Below are 14,824 nucleotides of genomic sequence, written 5' to 3'. Positions count from 1 at the left end.
CTATCATATCATCTGCAAAAAGTGATATTTTGACTTCATCTTTTCCAATATGTATCCCCTTGATCTCCTTTTGTTGTCGAATTGCTCTGGCTAATACTTCAAGTACTATGTTGAAAAGGTAGGGAGAAAGTGGGCAGCCTTGTCTAGTCCCTGATTTTAGTGGGATTGCTTCCACCTTCTCTCCATTTACTTTGATGTTGACTACTGGTTTGCTGTAGATTGCTTTTATCATGTTTAGGTATGGGCCTTGAATTCCTGATCTTTCCAAAACTTTTATCATAAATGGGTGTTGGATTTTGTCAAATGCTTTCTCCGCATCTAATGAGATGATCATGTGGTTTTTTTCTTTGAGTTTGTTTATATAAAGGATTACGTTGATGGATTTCCATATATTAAACCATCCCTGCATCCCTGGAATAAAACCTACTTGGTCAGGATGGATATTGCTTTAATGTGTTCTTGGATTCGGTTAGCGTGAATTTTATTGAGTATTTTTGCATAGATATTCATAAGGGAAATTGGTCTGAAGTTCTTTATCTTTGTTGGATCTTTCTGTGGTTTAGGTATCAGAGTAATTGTGGCTTCATAGAATGAGTTGGGTAGAGTACCTTCTACTTCTATTTTGTGGAATAGTTTGTGCAGAACTGGAATTAGATCTTCTTTGAAGGTCTGATAGAACTCTGCACTATCTGGTCCTGGGCTTTTTTTGCCTGGGAGACCATTAATGACTGCTTCTATTTCTTTAGGGGATATGGGACTGTTTAGATCGTTAACTTGATCCTGATTTAACTTTGGTACCTGGCATCTGTCCAGAAATTTGTCCATTTTGTCCAGGTTTTCCAGTTTTGTTGAGTATAGACTTTTGTAGAAGGATCTGATGGTGTTTTGGATTTCTTCAGGATCTGTTGTTATGTCTCCCTTTTCATTTCTGATTTTGTTAATTAGGATGCTGTCCCTGTGCCCTCAAGTGAGACTAGCTAAGGGTTTATCTATCTTGTTGATTTTTTCAAAGAACCAATTCCTCGTTTGGTTAATTCTTTGAATAGTTCTTCTTGTTTCAACTTGTTTGATTTTGTCCTTGAGTTTGATTATTTCCTACCGTCTACTCCTCTTGGGTGAATATGCTTCCTTTTTTCTAGAGCATTTAGATGTGTTGTCAATCTGCTAGTGTGTGCTCTCTCCAGTTTCTTTTTGGAGGCACTCAGAGCTATGCGTTTCCCTCTTAGAAATGCTTTCATTCTGTCCCAAAGGTTTGGGTACGTTGTGTCTTCATTTCCATTAAACTCTAAAAGGTCTTTAATTTCTTTCTTTATTCCTTCCTTGACCAAGGTATCATTGAGAAGAGTGTTGTTCAGTTTCCACGTGAATGTTGGCTTTCTATTATTTATGTTGTTATTGAAAATCAGCCTTAGTCCATGGTGATCTGATAGGATGCATGGGGCAATTTCAATATTTTTGTATCTGTTGAGGCCTGTTTTGTGACCAATTATATGGTCAATTTTGGAGAAGGTCCCATGAGGTGCTGAGAGGAATGTATATCCTTTTGTTTTAGGATAAAATGTTTTGTAGATATCTGTTAAGTCCATTTGTTTCATAACTTCTGTTAGTTTCACTGTGTCCCTGTTTAGTTTCTGTTTCCACGATCTGTCCATTGATGAAAGTGCTGTGTTGAAGTCTCCCACTATTATTGTGTGAGGTGCAATGTGTACTTTGAGCTTTACTAAAGTTTCTTTAATAAATGTGGCTGCCCTTGCATTTGGAGCATAGATATTCAGAATTGAGAGTTCCTCTTGGAGGATTTTACCATTGATGAGTATGAAGTGCCCCTCCTTCTCTTTTTTGATAACTTTGGGTTGGAAGTCGATTTTATTAGCTATTAGAATGGCTACTCCAGCTTGTTTCTTCAGACCATTTGTTTGGAAAATTGTTTTCCAGCTTTTCACTCTGAAGTAGTGTCTGGCTTTTTCCCTTAGATGGGTTTCCTATAGGCAGCAGAATGTTGGGTCCTGTTTGTGTAGCTAGTCTGTTAGTCTTTGTCTTTTTATTGAGACATATTTTTTATTTTTAATATCAATTGGGAAATTGAGTCCATTGATATTAAGAGATATTAAGGAAAAGTAATTGTTGTTTCCTTTTATTTTTGTTATTAGAGTTGGCATTCTGTTCTTGTGGCTGTCTTCTTTCCGGTTTGTTGAGGAATTACTTTCTTGCTTTTTCTAGAGTATGATTTCCGTCATTGTATTGGTTTTTTTCTGTTATTATCCTTTGAAGGGCTGGATTCGTGGAAAGAAATGTGTGAATTGCATTTTGTCGTGTAATACTTTGGTTTCTCCCTCTATTGCAATTGAGAGTTTGGCCGGACATAGTAGCCTGGGCTGGCATTTGTGTTCTCTTAGTGTCTGTATAACATCTGTCCAGGCTCTTCTGGCTTTCATAGTCTCTGGTGAAAAGTCTGGTGTAATTTTGATAGGCCTGCCTTTATATGTTATTTGACCTTTCTCCCTTACTGCTTTTAATATTCTCTCTTTATTTAGTGCATTTGTTGTTCTGATTATTATGTGTCGGGAGGAATTTCTTTTCTGGTCCAGTCTATTTGGAGTTCTGTAGGCTTCTTGTATGTTCATGGGCATGTCATTCTTTAGGTTTGGGAAGTTTTCTTCTATAATTTTGTTGAAGATATTTGCTGGCCCTTTGAGTTGAAAATCTTCATTCTCATCTACTCCTATTATCTGTAGGTTTGGTCTTCTCATTGTGTCTTGGACTTCCTGGGTGTTTTGAGTTAGGATCTTTTTACGTTTTGTATTTTCTTTGATTATTGTGCCGATGTTCTCTATGGAATCTTTTGCACCTGAGATTCTCTCTTCCATCTCTTGTATTCTGTTGCTGATGCTCACATCTATGGTTCCAGATTTCTTTCCTAGGGTTTCTTTCTCCAGCGTTGCCTCACTCTGGTTTTTCTTTATTGTGTCTACTTCCCTTTTTATGTCTTGGATGGTTTTATTCAATTCCATCACCTGTTTTGTCGTGTTTTCCTGTAATTCTTTAAGGAATTTTTGTGTTTCCTCTTTAAGGTCTTCTACCTGTTTAGCTGTGTTCTCCTGTATTTCTTTAAGTGAGTTATTAAAGTCCTTCTTGATGTCCTCTACCATCATCATGAGATATGCTTTTAAATCCGGGTCTTGCTTTCCGGGTGTGTTGGGGTGCCCAGGACTAGGTGGGGTAGGAGTGCTGCGTTCTGATGATGGTGAGTGGTCTTGATTTCTGTTAGTAGGATTCTTAAGTTTGCCTTTCGCCATCTGGTAATCTCTGAAGCTAGTTGTTATAGTTGTTTCTGGTTAGAGCTTGTTTCTCAGGTGACTCTGTTAGCCTCTATCAGCAGACCAGGGAGACTAGCTCTCTCCTTAGCTTCAGTCGTCAGAGTATTTTCTGCGGGCAAGCTCTCTTCTTGCATGGAATGTGCCCAGATATCTGGTGTTCGAACCTGCCTCCTGGCAGAAGTTGTGTTCCACTCACCAGACGTCTTAAGATCTCGTGGAGCGTCTTGTGAGGACCTTGGGGGTGTCTGGAAACTCCGCGCCCAAGGAACCCTGGTGATGGAGTGGACTAGAAGGGACTTGTGCCCCTGATCAGGGCAGCTTATCTGCTTCAGTAGTTAATGCAGTCTCAGGTCCCGCATGATAGGATTGGAGCAGATGCTGTGTTCCACTCACCAGAGGTCTTAGGATCCCGTGGGGGTCCTGTGTGGGTCTTTGCTGGTGTCCGGAGACTCCGCAGGCAAGGCACTAATTCCTAAATTTCTATAAAGGTTTTCATTGTTTTATTTTATTCCTCCTTTCTATGGAGGTTAGTATCTGTAGACATATAATTATATGCCTTTTCTCTTCATATAGCTTTGATTAACATCATTTTATATATATTGAACTTCAACTAAATTTCTTTCTGTTTTTTCTGTATGAGCTAATTTTTATGCTGATTCATGAATGTATGGCATGCTAAACTATCCCAGAATTCCAAGTTCTAAGAATTTGGTTGCTTGTGAAGCAACCTCCCATTTTTTCTATCACTCCTCCATCCAATCTTATTCAAACTCTGTGACCTACCCTAACCCAGTGGTACAAGCCTACTCTCTGCTGCTTGCCTTCTCCTAGCAGGAGCAATATCTGAGGCTTAAACTCTCCCACTATCCCCTCTCACTGATGCTAGATGATGCAGTCCTCTGCTACATATATAGCAAGATCCATGGACCAGCTCATGCATACTCTTTGGTTGGTTGTTTAGTCCCTGGGAGCTCTGAGGTGTTCAATTAGTTCGTACTGCTGTTCTTCCTATGGTGTTTAAATCCTCTTCAGCTCCTTCAGCCCCACCATTAACTCTTCCATTAGGGTTCCCCAGGCTCAGTCCAATGGATGGCTGTGAGCACCTGCTTCTGTCTTAGAAATGTGCTGGCAGAGCCTCTCAGAGGACAGCTATACCAAGCTCCTGTCTGTAAACACATGCTGTCATCAGCAATAGGGCCAAGGTTTGTTGTCTGTGAATGGAATGGATTGCATGGTGTGGCTGTCTCTGAATACCCTTTGCTCCATTTTGTCCCTGCATTTTTTTAGACAGGAGAAATTTGGCTTTAAAATTTTCAGATGGGTGGATGAGATTATCCTTCCACTAAGGAACATACCTACCTACCTGAAGGTGGTCTCTTCAGGTTCTATATCTCTGCAGTTAGGTATTTTACCTAATTTCATCCCCATAATATCCTGGGAGTATCTTGCATCCCTGACATCTGAGACTTTCTAGTGGTTCCCCAAGCTCTGCCCTACACTGTTATTTGTTTTTATCCATTCTCCTAGGCCTCTGGATTTCTCTCCTGTCTCTTCCCACACTTGGCCCTGTCCCCTTTTTTCTGCCCCCTTCTCTCTCCCACCCAGATTCATCCTTACCTCTGCCTCCTGTGGTTATTTTGTTCTCCCCTCTAAATGGGTTTGAGGCATCCACACTTTTACCTTCCTTCTTGGTAGACTTGATACGGTCTTTGAGTTTTATCATGGATATTCTAAGCTTTTAAGCTAATATACACTTATCAGTGGGTACATACCATGTATATCATTTTGGGTCTGGGTTACCTCACTCAAAATGATATTTTATAGCTCCATCATTTGCCTACAAAGTTTATGAAGTCATTATTTTTAATAGCTGACTAGTCCATTGTGTAAATGTACCACATTTTCTGTATCCATTCTTCCATTGAGAGACATCTAGGTTATTTCCAGATTCTGGGTATTATAAATAAGACTGCTACAAACATAGTTGAGCATATGTTGAGATTCCTCATCTGAGAATTCTTTGTTTACCTCTGTACACCATTTTAATTGGTTTATTTGATTTTCTGTAGTCTAATTTCTTGAGTTCTTTGTATATTTTGAGTATTAATCCTCTATCAGATGTAGGATTAATAAAGATATTTTCCCAATCTATAAGTGGCTGTTTTGTCCTATTGACAGTGTGCTATGCCCAGTTTGTGAGGTACTCCAAAAGAGACCACCAGGAGCCACAACTCTGATGCAAGCACATGAAAGTTTTTATTCAGGCTCAAGCCTGGGCCACAAATTTTACTGATGCAACAGGAAAGGAGAGAAGCCCCAAGGTCTATGGGATGTGGTTTATAAAGAAAAAAACTGCAAGGGGTTGTGGGGGACAGTCCAAGTCAAGGTATTTTGTGAGAGGGTAAAGGAATGTTGGCCTTTAAGCTGATTGGTTCATAGCATCCAGTCAAACCACAAGGAGGCACAACATATCAAAAAGGAGCATCTTGACCTGTGAACAACTCACATTTCTTTAGCCCACGCTGTTATCATCAGCTACCAATATTTCATGGGTTTTTCTCAGAACTCAAGGGTGGGAGCCAAATCATTCTGAGGACAATTAACTTAAAATGGAGAGTGAAAAGTAAAATGAACTTTATTCTGCTACTTTAATCCATTTACGTGTACTTTCCCTAACAGAAGCTTAAAGAAAAAAATTAAAGATGTTCTAGAATTTAATGAAAACGAAGGCACAACATACCCAAACTTATGGAGCACAATGAAAGCAGTGCTAAGAGGAAAATTCATAGCACTAAGTACCTCCATAAACAAATTAGAGGGATCCTTCACTAACAACTTAACAGCACATCTGAAAGCTCTAGAACACAAATAAGCAAACACACCTGAGAGGAGTAGATGACAGGAAATAATCAAACTGAGGGCTAAAATCAACTAAGTAGAAACAAAAAGAACTATACAAAGAATCAAGAAAACTAAGAGCAGGCTCTTTGAAAAAAACTCAGCAAGTTAGATAAACCCTTAGCCAGACTAACAAGAGGGCACAGAGACAGTATCCAAATTAACAAATCAGAAATAAAAAGGGAGACATAATAATAGACACTGAGGAAATTCAAAATATCATCAGATTCTACTACAAAAGTCTATACTCAACAAAACTGGAAAATCTAGATGAAATGGATGGTTTTCTAGACAAATACCACATACTGAAGTTAAATCAATATTTCTCAAACTATTCCACAAAATAGCAACAGAAGGAATACTACCTAATTCTGTCTATGAAGCCACAGTTACTCTGATGCCTAAACCACACAAAATAAACAAAGAGAACATCAGAGCAATTTTGCTTATGAATATCAATGCTAAACTACTCAATAAAATTCTTGGGAGGGGAAGGGGAACATGATCAGGTACTGGAGGGAATAGGAGTAAAGCTCTATGAGCCAGCAGAATGAATGGAAATACACAAACTCAGGGTGTGGGAGGTGGGGGACCCTCTAGAATGTACCAGAGACGCAGGACATGAAAGAATCTCAAGACTCAAATGCATGAGATTCTCTATAGTGGGGAGTGGGAACTTGTAGGAACCTCCTCCACTAGAAAGACAGGGCATCAAGTGGAGGGATGGGTTGCTATCCCACAGTCAATTACTCTGACACAGAATTGTCCCTGTCTAAAAGAACTGCAGAGACAAAAGTGGAGAAATGACTAAGGGAAAGGAGGTCCAGTGTCCTGCCCAAATTGGGACCCATCTCAACGTCTATGACCTGACACTATTACTGATGCTATGATGTACTTACAGACAGGAGCCTAGTATGTCTGCCCTCCAAGAGACCCAACAAGAAGCTAACTGAGACATAAGCAGATACTTAGACTAAACCAATGGACAAAAGTTGGGGACCCCTGAGGTCGATTTAGGGAAAGGCTGGAGGATCTAAAGAGAAGGGTGACCCTATAGGAAAACCAGCAGTTTCAACTAACTTGGACTCCTGAGATCTTTCTGATATTGAACCACAAACCAGGCAACATACACTAACTGGTCCAAGGCTCCCGACACATATACATCACAGGACTCCCTGTTCTGGCCTCAATGAGAGAAGAAGCACCTAACCCTTGAGAGACTTCAGGCCCCAGGTAATGGGGAGACCTGGCAGGGTATGGGAGTTGTGGGGATGTGAGGACATCATCTTGGAGATGGGGGAGGAGGAATGGGATGAAGAACTGTTGGAGGGATAGTGACTGGATCGTACAATAAGATTAAAGATAATACTAAAAAATGTGGAGAGCCATGCCATGAGCAATCGCCATTATAAGACTGCGCTGGCTTCCACTGCGCCTAACTAGTAAACAAGCCTTATGCGCAAGTGCAAGAGTAAATTCATGCCCAGTCACTGCCCATCTCGGGGCGTAGTAATGGGGTGATGGGCGAGCAACTAATCAGGTGCTGTCATGCCACATCAGGTGCTGAAACGTCATGCTGTGGGCTATATAAGCAGCGCCATTTTCCGGGTTCGGGGTCTTCCTTATGTTGAAGCAATAAAAGCTTTGCCATAGAAGGATCCAGTTGTCTGAGTGAATTCTTACCAGCGAGATACTAGTTCGGACAAGAAAAAAAAATATCTCGGCAACCAAATACAAGAACACATCAACACCATCATTCACCAAGTTCAAGGCTGTATCCTAGGGAATGTATGGATGGTTCAATATAAGGAAAACCATCAATGTAATCCACTACATAAAGAAACCCAAAGGAAAAAAATATGATCTTCTCATTAGATGCTGAAAAAGCCTTCGACAAAATACAACACCCTTTCATATTATTGTAGGTTTCTTGTGTTGTGTTTGGTTGATGTCCTTGGGTGGCCTATTCTTTTTTTTTAAGGTATTTTCTTTATTTACATTTCAAATGCTATTCTGAAAGTTCCCTATACCCTCCCCTGTGCCCTGCTCCCCTACCCACCCACGCCCACTTCTTGGCCCTGGCATTCCCCTGTACTAGGGCATATAAAGTTTGCAAAACCAAGGAGCCTCTCTTCCCAATGATGGCTGACTAGGCCATTTCTGATACATATGCAGCTAGAGACACAAGCTCTGAGGGTACTGGTTAGTTCATATTGTTATTCCACCTATCGGGTTACAGACCCCTTCTGCTCCTTGGGTACTTTCTCTAGCTCCTCCATTTGGGGCCCTGTGTTCCATCCTATAGATGACTTTATGACTGAAGGAGAAGAGGAATGGATCCAAGGAAGTAGAGAGGTAGGGGAAGAGACACAGCAGAAGGCAGGGAAGAGAAGCTTCAGTCAGGATATAATATATGAGAGAAGAATTTAAAAAAATAATAGAATCAATTAAACTTTTCCCAGGTCTTCATGAAAGTGAAAGGAACTTTTGGGCCACCAAAATTCCATTTCCTTCCACAGTGGCATCTATCTGAACATTTCATTCTCTCATGACTCCTGCCTACTGGGAGTTTTGTGTTATTAATGTACAATTGAGTAATGAATTGCTGTACAATTGAGTAATGATGATGCAGCCTCCTCTTTGATGAATAAATCCATTGAGTCTCTCCTATTTATAAGTTATTTTTTAAAAAGGCAATGACGTCTGAAAGATCATGAAAAGGAATTATTTTAAAGGATTTAAGTATTTTTCTCACTTTACCTATAGTAAAATATCACCAAAACCCAAGGACATTCTTTGTGCTTTATTGATCTTGCCCATAAGTTACAGGAAACTAAGAAGAAGGTAACCATTCTGCATTTATCAGCAGTGGTAATTTGAGAGTGACTGAATTCCATCACTAGAATAGGAAGAAAAATAGATAGACCTGAAGCACACTGGAAAGGAACAAATTACCTCTGTTTAACCATGCTACAGGACTCCCCAGCTGCATTTCTTATACCTTTTACCAGGAGTTGATTCATTCTTTCTTTTGCCTTTGCTTGGGTCAAGTTCTTTGGGGTTTTGAAGATAACACGTCACTCTGTATATAGCCTAGATTAGCCTTGAACTCACAATCACCTAATGTTGCTTCCAAAGTGCTGGGATCACAGATGCATACCATTATACCAAGCTTCAATTGCTTGTTCAAGACACCAGAAAATTTTATTGCAAACATTGGCAAATATCTTAAAATCTATAATGATATTATACAACCTGTTTTATAAATGTTAAAACCTAAAGAGCTAAATATTTATATATCTCAATCCATGTATTGTTATAATTTTAATTTGGAATGATTTTTTTCATTTTTTATTCAATTCTGTCCTCTGTTGAAACTATATTTAATTGCTAGATTAAACAGAAAGAAACTGTTAAAATGAAACAGGAGCTAGTAGGGGGAAATCAGACAGGCCTATAATCCCTAATAGTCAGATAGCCAATTTGGGAAAGTCAAATTTTCAAGGTCAGAGGAGGTCACTGGTGGAGTTCAGGTACAACCTGGGCAACTTTATAAGGGCTTGTCTCAAAAATAAAAGATCAAAATATTTGGACATGTAGCATAGTCATAGAGTACTTGCATAACACCTGCAGAAGTGCTGCAAAAGGCAAAGCAATAAAAACAAACAAAATGCACGTGTGTGTGTGTGTGTGTGTGTGTGTGTGTGTGTGTGTGTGTGTGTGTGTGTGTTTATACATGTATATAATTTTGGACTCAAAGACCTGGGTCAATGTATGATGTAATAATCTTCGCATTGTCATAACATTTCATATCTTCTAAAATAGTGGTTCTTAGGTTACTTAGTGTGACATTTTAATGCAGTGCCTCATGTTGTGACCCAAAACCATTAAATACTTTTGTTGCTACTTCATAACTGTAATTTTATTACTGATGAATATGATATACAGGATACCTGATATGCAACCTCCAAAAGGATCATAGCTCAAACATTAACAAGTATTGTACCAGGATTTCAATTTCTACATGTTTGTTTATTTCAAATTAGTGGGTCTAATATATTTGTTCACAAATGATGACATACTTTTCACCAATTGTTTTTCTCATGTGGGGGGCAACTGTGACCTATATACTTTGTACTTTTACAGTCACACACAGAGTACCATGTACCTACTGTGTGTCATTCAAGGATTTTGGAAAGCAAATAGACTGCATCCCCATATACTTTAGGTTTTTGGGAAGGGCAAAAACACAAAGGTAGTCACAGCAGATAGCTATAGGGGGCTAAAGCCAAAGTTGTTTGTCCAAAGTAGTCAGCAAAGCAAAGGTTAGAATAAAACCTGAAGTTAGAATGAGAGCAGAAGAGTAGAAACAGGAAATGGAAACACCTCAAAACCACAAGAGCTGTTCCTAAGAAGCAACAGGTAAGTAAGAAAAGTGACAAGATTCCAGAATTTTAGATTCCAAAGAGATTAGAAGGTCCATAGGCCTGTCAAGTTTTCAGACTCGAATGAGTAATGTGAACAAAAATTTCAAAAAAAGTAACTGTCTCTGGCTGTGAATGAAAAACTACTGGAATGAATTTCTGTCTACAGAGACTGATAATCAAAATGGAATTTCTGTATCATCGAGAGATTGGAATTTTGTAGGTTCAGTATTAATTACTTTTTCTTGGACTAATTTTAGCCTTCTGGAACAATCACTCTGTATCTGAACTAACACTCCATAATAATAAATAAAACTCCCTAAGAAGCTACTAACTTAGCAGAACACTAGTTTCCACCAATCCAAGAGCTAAGAATTTTATCAGATAGCATCTTGGGCCGAATGCTTATCTCACTGTCCCAGTACTTTGATAGGAAAGGTGTAGTTACTGTATGTCATGTAGACTAAGAAATTGAGCTGGTAAGGGAGAGGGTAAGTGAAGGATAAATTTCAAATAACAGCTTATTAAAGGAAGCAGCTGGCTCTTTTGTCCATTCATGTCTTTGGCTCTATCCAGGCATGCCTTGGATGGGTTGAAGGAAGATCAGTACTGGTATTTGTTTTTTCTAAGTCTGCTTGTTTCAAGCCATCACTTTCAAATGTATTCTTCTAAAGAAAGATTTCTCCTTTACCCCTGTCTACTTACAAAATAAGTGAGACATTGACTATGGTTTATTTTATTAGTTTAATGACATGATAAATGGGCAGTTGTTAGTGATCAATTCTAATTCTTTAAACTAATCTGGCTACCTTCCATCCAAAATCCCAGAGATATGTTCATTTTAGTATTGACATGGTTCTCTGGGCTTCAGGTAGTTTTTATCATGTCTCTTCAGACCCCTTTCCTTGTGGCAAGTCCTCTCTTCCTCCTCTCCCTCTCTGCCTTTCTTGGCTGAGGGAACCTGACCTGTATTCTCTCTTCTTCCCAGCTACTGATGGTTCAGCTTTTACTGACAAGTCAGAGAATAAATTGGCAGAACTTTTACACAAACTTCAAATAGGACATACTTAGAATAAGCATTACAATGCCGTGTCTAGATTGCAACAAGAAGTAGAGGCAGAGAAACCAGAATTTGATTAACACAGTAATACTCTTTACAAAGTACACAAAACCATATGCCTAAATTTACTTTTAAATACAACTTCATATTCTAGTCCATAAATAAATATTAAATATTTACTATGTTCATCTGGATATCCCTATGAAATGGACACAAATAACTGAACACAAAAGTAAACATATAACAAATCTATGTCACATTATATTATGGATGTTTCCTGACATACATTTATAAGTCTTCACAGGAAATATATACTCTCTTTAGCAGAATTATTTATGCTCATGCTTACATGGATTTATATTGGTATGACAAAAATATTGTATGGAAAAGGACTGAATAAGATGTATAGTCAAAAGGTTTTTTTTTTCACAAGCTGACCTAAAGTTATAGACATTTTATTCAGGTTTCACCATTTTGAGCAAGATGTATCCTTTTTAGCAGCCAAACACTACTGTGAAGATAAAGGTATTAATTCAAGTCCTTGAATTCTGTTTAGGATGAGAAAATGTGATTCAGAATAGTGTTAACATGAAAGGAATGAACCCAGATTTTTGCATTCCAAAGTTAAAATCAAAGCTATAAACATTACCTTGACCTCAATACAACCTTTGTGAATGCATTCTTCACCTCCTTATTCCTCATGCTGTAGACCAGAGGGTTCAACATAGGGATGACAATGGAGTAGAACACAGACACAATTTTGTCAGTGTCCATGGAGTGACTGGAGGTTGGCTGCAAGTACATGAAGATGACAGTCCCATAGTAAATGAAGACAGCTGTAAAGTGTGAGGTACAAGTGGAGAGAGCTTTGCGATATCCTTCAGATGAGTTTATCTTTAGTATGTTGGTAAAAATGAACATATAGGATATTAAGATGAGTATAAGAGAAAAAATAATATTGAAACTGGCTACAGAAATAAGAACCAGTTCATTAATATATTTGTCAGAGCGAGATATTATCATGACTGCTAGAACATCACAGAAAAAATGATGAATGACATTGGACTCACAGAAGGAGAGACTAAATACATCCACTGTATAGATGGAAGCATTCAGGAAACCACAAATGTAACAGCCAATAACTAGAAAAACACATAAGTGTGTTGTCATGGTGGTGGCATAATGTAGGGGCTTACACACTGCTACATAATGATCATAGGCCATGGACACTAAAAGGTAGCTCTCCACATCAGCAAAGTGTGCAAAAAAGAACATCTGAGAGGCACAAGCATTATAAGATATGATCCTATCTCCTGTAAGAAATCCAGCCATGACCTTTGGAGTGATTGTTGAGGAATAACAGAAGTCCACTAAGGACAGGTTACTCAAGAAAATGTACATGGGGGTGTGGAGCCTAGAGTCCAAGAGAATCAACAGGATAATCCCTAGGTTCCCCACCAGAGTGATGATGTAGATGAGGAGGAAGGTAATGAAGAGTGGAAGCTGGAGTTGTGGGTCATTGGTGAGTCCCAGCAAGACAAACCATGTCACTTCTGTCGTGTTCTCCATCAATGATATCAATTAATCAACAGAAGGCCTAAAATTTTTACAAGAAAAAAAAGAGAGGCTGGAGAGATTGGAACACAATCACAAAGGGGTAGCAGGGGAGGGACCTGGGTGGAAAAGGGGACAGGGGGAAAGAGAACAGGATCTGGTATTGGTTGGGGGAAAGGACTGAAGCCTTGAGGGCCAGGAGAAAGAATGGAAACAGGCAGCCTCGGGAGGCAGGAGGTAGAGAGACCCTCCAGAATGTACCAGAGACCAGGGAGATGAGAGACACTCAGGACTCAAAGGGAGGGACCTTAGATGAAATGCCCTACAGTGGGGAGAGGGAACTTGTAGAGCCAACCTCCAACAGAAAGGCAGGGCATCAAGTGAGGGATGGGGTTGCTATCCCACAGTCAAAACTCTGACCTATAACTAACTGTTCCTGTCTAAAAGAACTGCAGGGACAGAAATGGAGGGGAGCCTGAGGAGAAGGAGGTCCAGCAACAGGCCCAAAGTAGGATTAAGCTCAAGGGGATGTCCCTAGGCCTGACACTATTATTGAGGCTATGGAGTGTTCACAAATGTGACCCTGTAGGAGGTCCAGCAGTCTCAATTAACTTGAATCCCTGAGATCTCTCAGACCCTGGACCACCAACCAGGCAGCATACACCAGCTAATATTATGGTCCCAACACATATACAGCAGAGGACTGCTGGGTCTGAGTTAACTCAGAAAAAAATGTACCTAACCTAAAGAGACTGGAGACTCCAGGGAGTTTAGAGGTCTGGTGGGGCCAGGGGTGGGAGGAGGAGACATCCTTGTGGAGATATGGGGTGGGGACAAGGTATGGTTTGGGGAACAGTTAGAGGGTGGACCTGGAGGGAGATAAAATATGGAGTGTTAAAAAATAAAAGTAAAAAGAAAAAAATGAGTAGCATAAGGGATTGGAGAGATGGTTTAGTTGTTACAAGCCCTGGATTTCTATTCCAAATAAGCCAGTACATACAGAACATTTCACAACTGACTATAGTCTAGTATCAGGAGATTTGTGTAACACACTCTTCTGGCCTTCTCAGGCATGAGGCCTACATTTTGCATAGACATAGATGTAGGTAAAGCATCTATAACCTTAGAATTATTTTTTTTTAAATTTTAAGTGTATGACAATAAAGGAATTGAAATCTGACTTTCTACCAAAATTGAAGTGATATATATTTGTTAGCTACTTATAGACAGTTTAGTAAGTGAGTATAGTGTTTATTTTATTATGTCCATCTACCTGCTCACTTTTCCTGGAATTTGTAAAACCAATGCTAAGCTACTGTACTTATCTTTAAAACGATACTATAGGAACTGCCAGTTTTCTGTCAATAGCATAATGACTTTAATAAATTATTATATCCAAGTTAATTGTCAAGTAGAAAGATATAAATTTTCTGCATTTTATAAATAACATAATCCAAATTTCTCTTTTGTATCCTGATAAAACTCTAACCAATTGCAAACTAACAGTACAATTATGACTTATATTTATATTAATTAATTTATTATAATGACATTAATTATAGTGCATAATT

The 14,824-nt window shown here is 39.0% G+C and overlaps 1 protein-coding gene across 1 annotated transcript; it reads right to left on the bottom strand.

Annotated features, from left to right (window-relative positions):
- Nucleotides 1–12,344: 12,344 nt before the first annotated feature.
- On the bottom strand, nt 12,345–13,268 carry Olfr1462 (olfactory receptor 1462). Its single transcript, NM_146693.1, has one exon. The coding sequence runs from the start codon at nt 13,266–13,268 to the stop codon at nt 12,345–12,347; it is 924 nt and encodes a 307-aa protein (NP_666904.1).
- Between the last annotated feature and the right edge of the window lie 1,556 nt (nt 13,269–14,824).

This window comes from Mus musculus, chromosome 19, assembly GCF_000001635.26.
Source record: "Mus musculus strain C57BL/6J chromosome 19, GRCm38.p6 C57BL/6J".
NCBI classification, from domain to species: Eukaryota; Metazoa; Chordata; class Mammalia; order Rodentia; family Muridae; genus Mus; species Mus musculus.
This window is presented reverse-complemented; position numbering and strand designations above follow the sequence as displayed.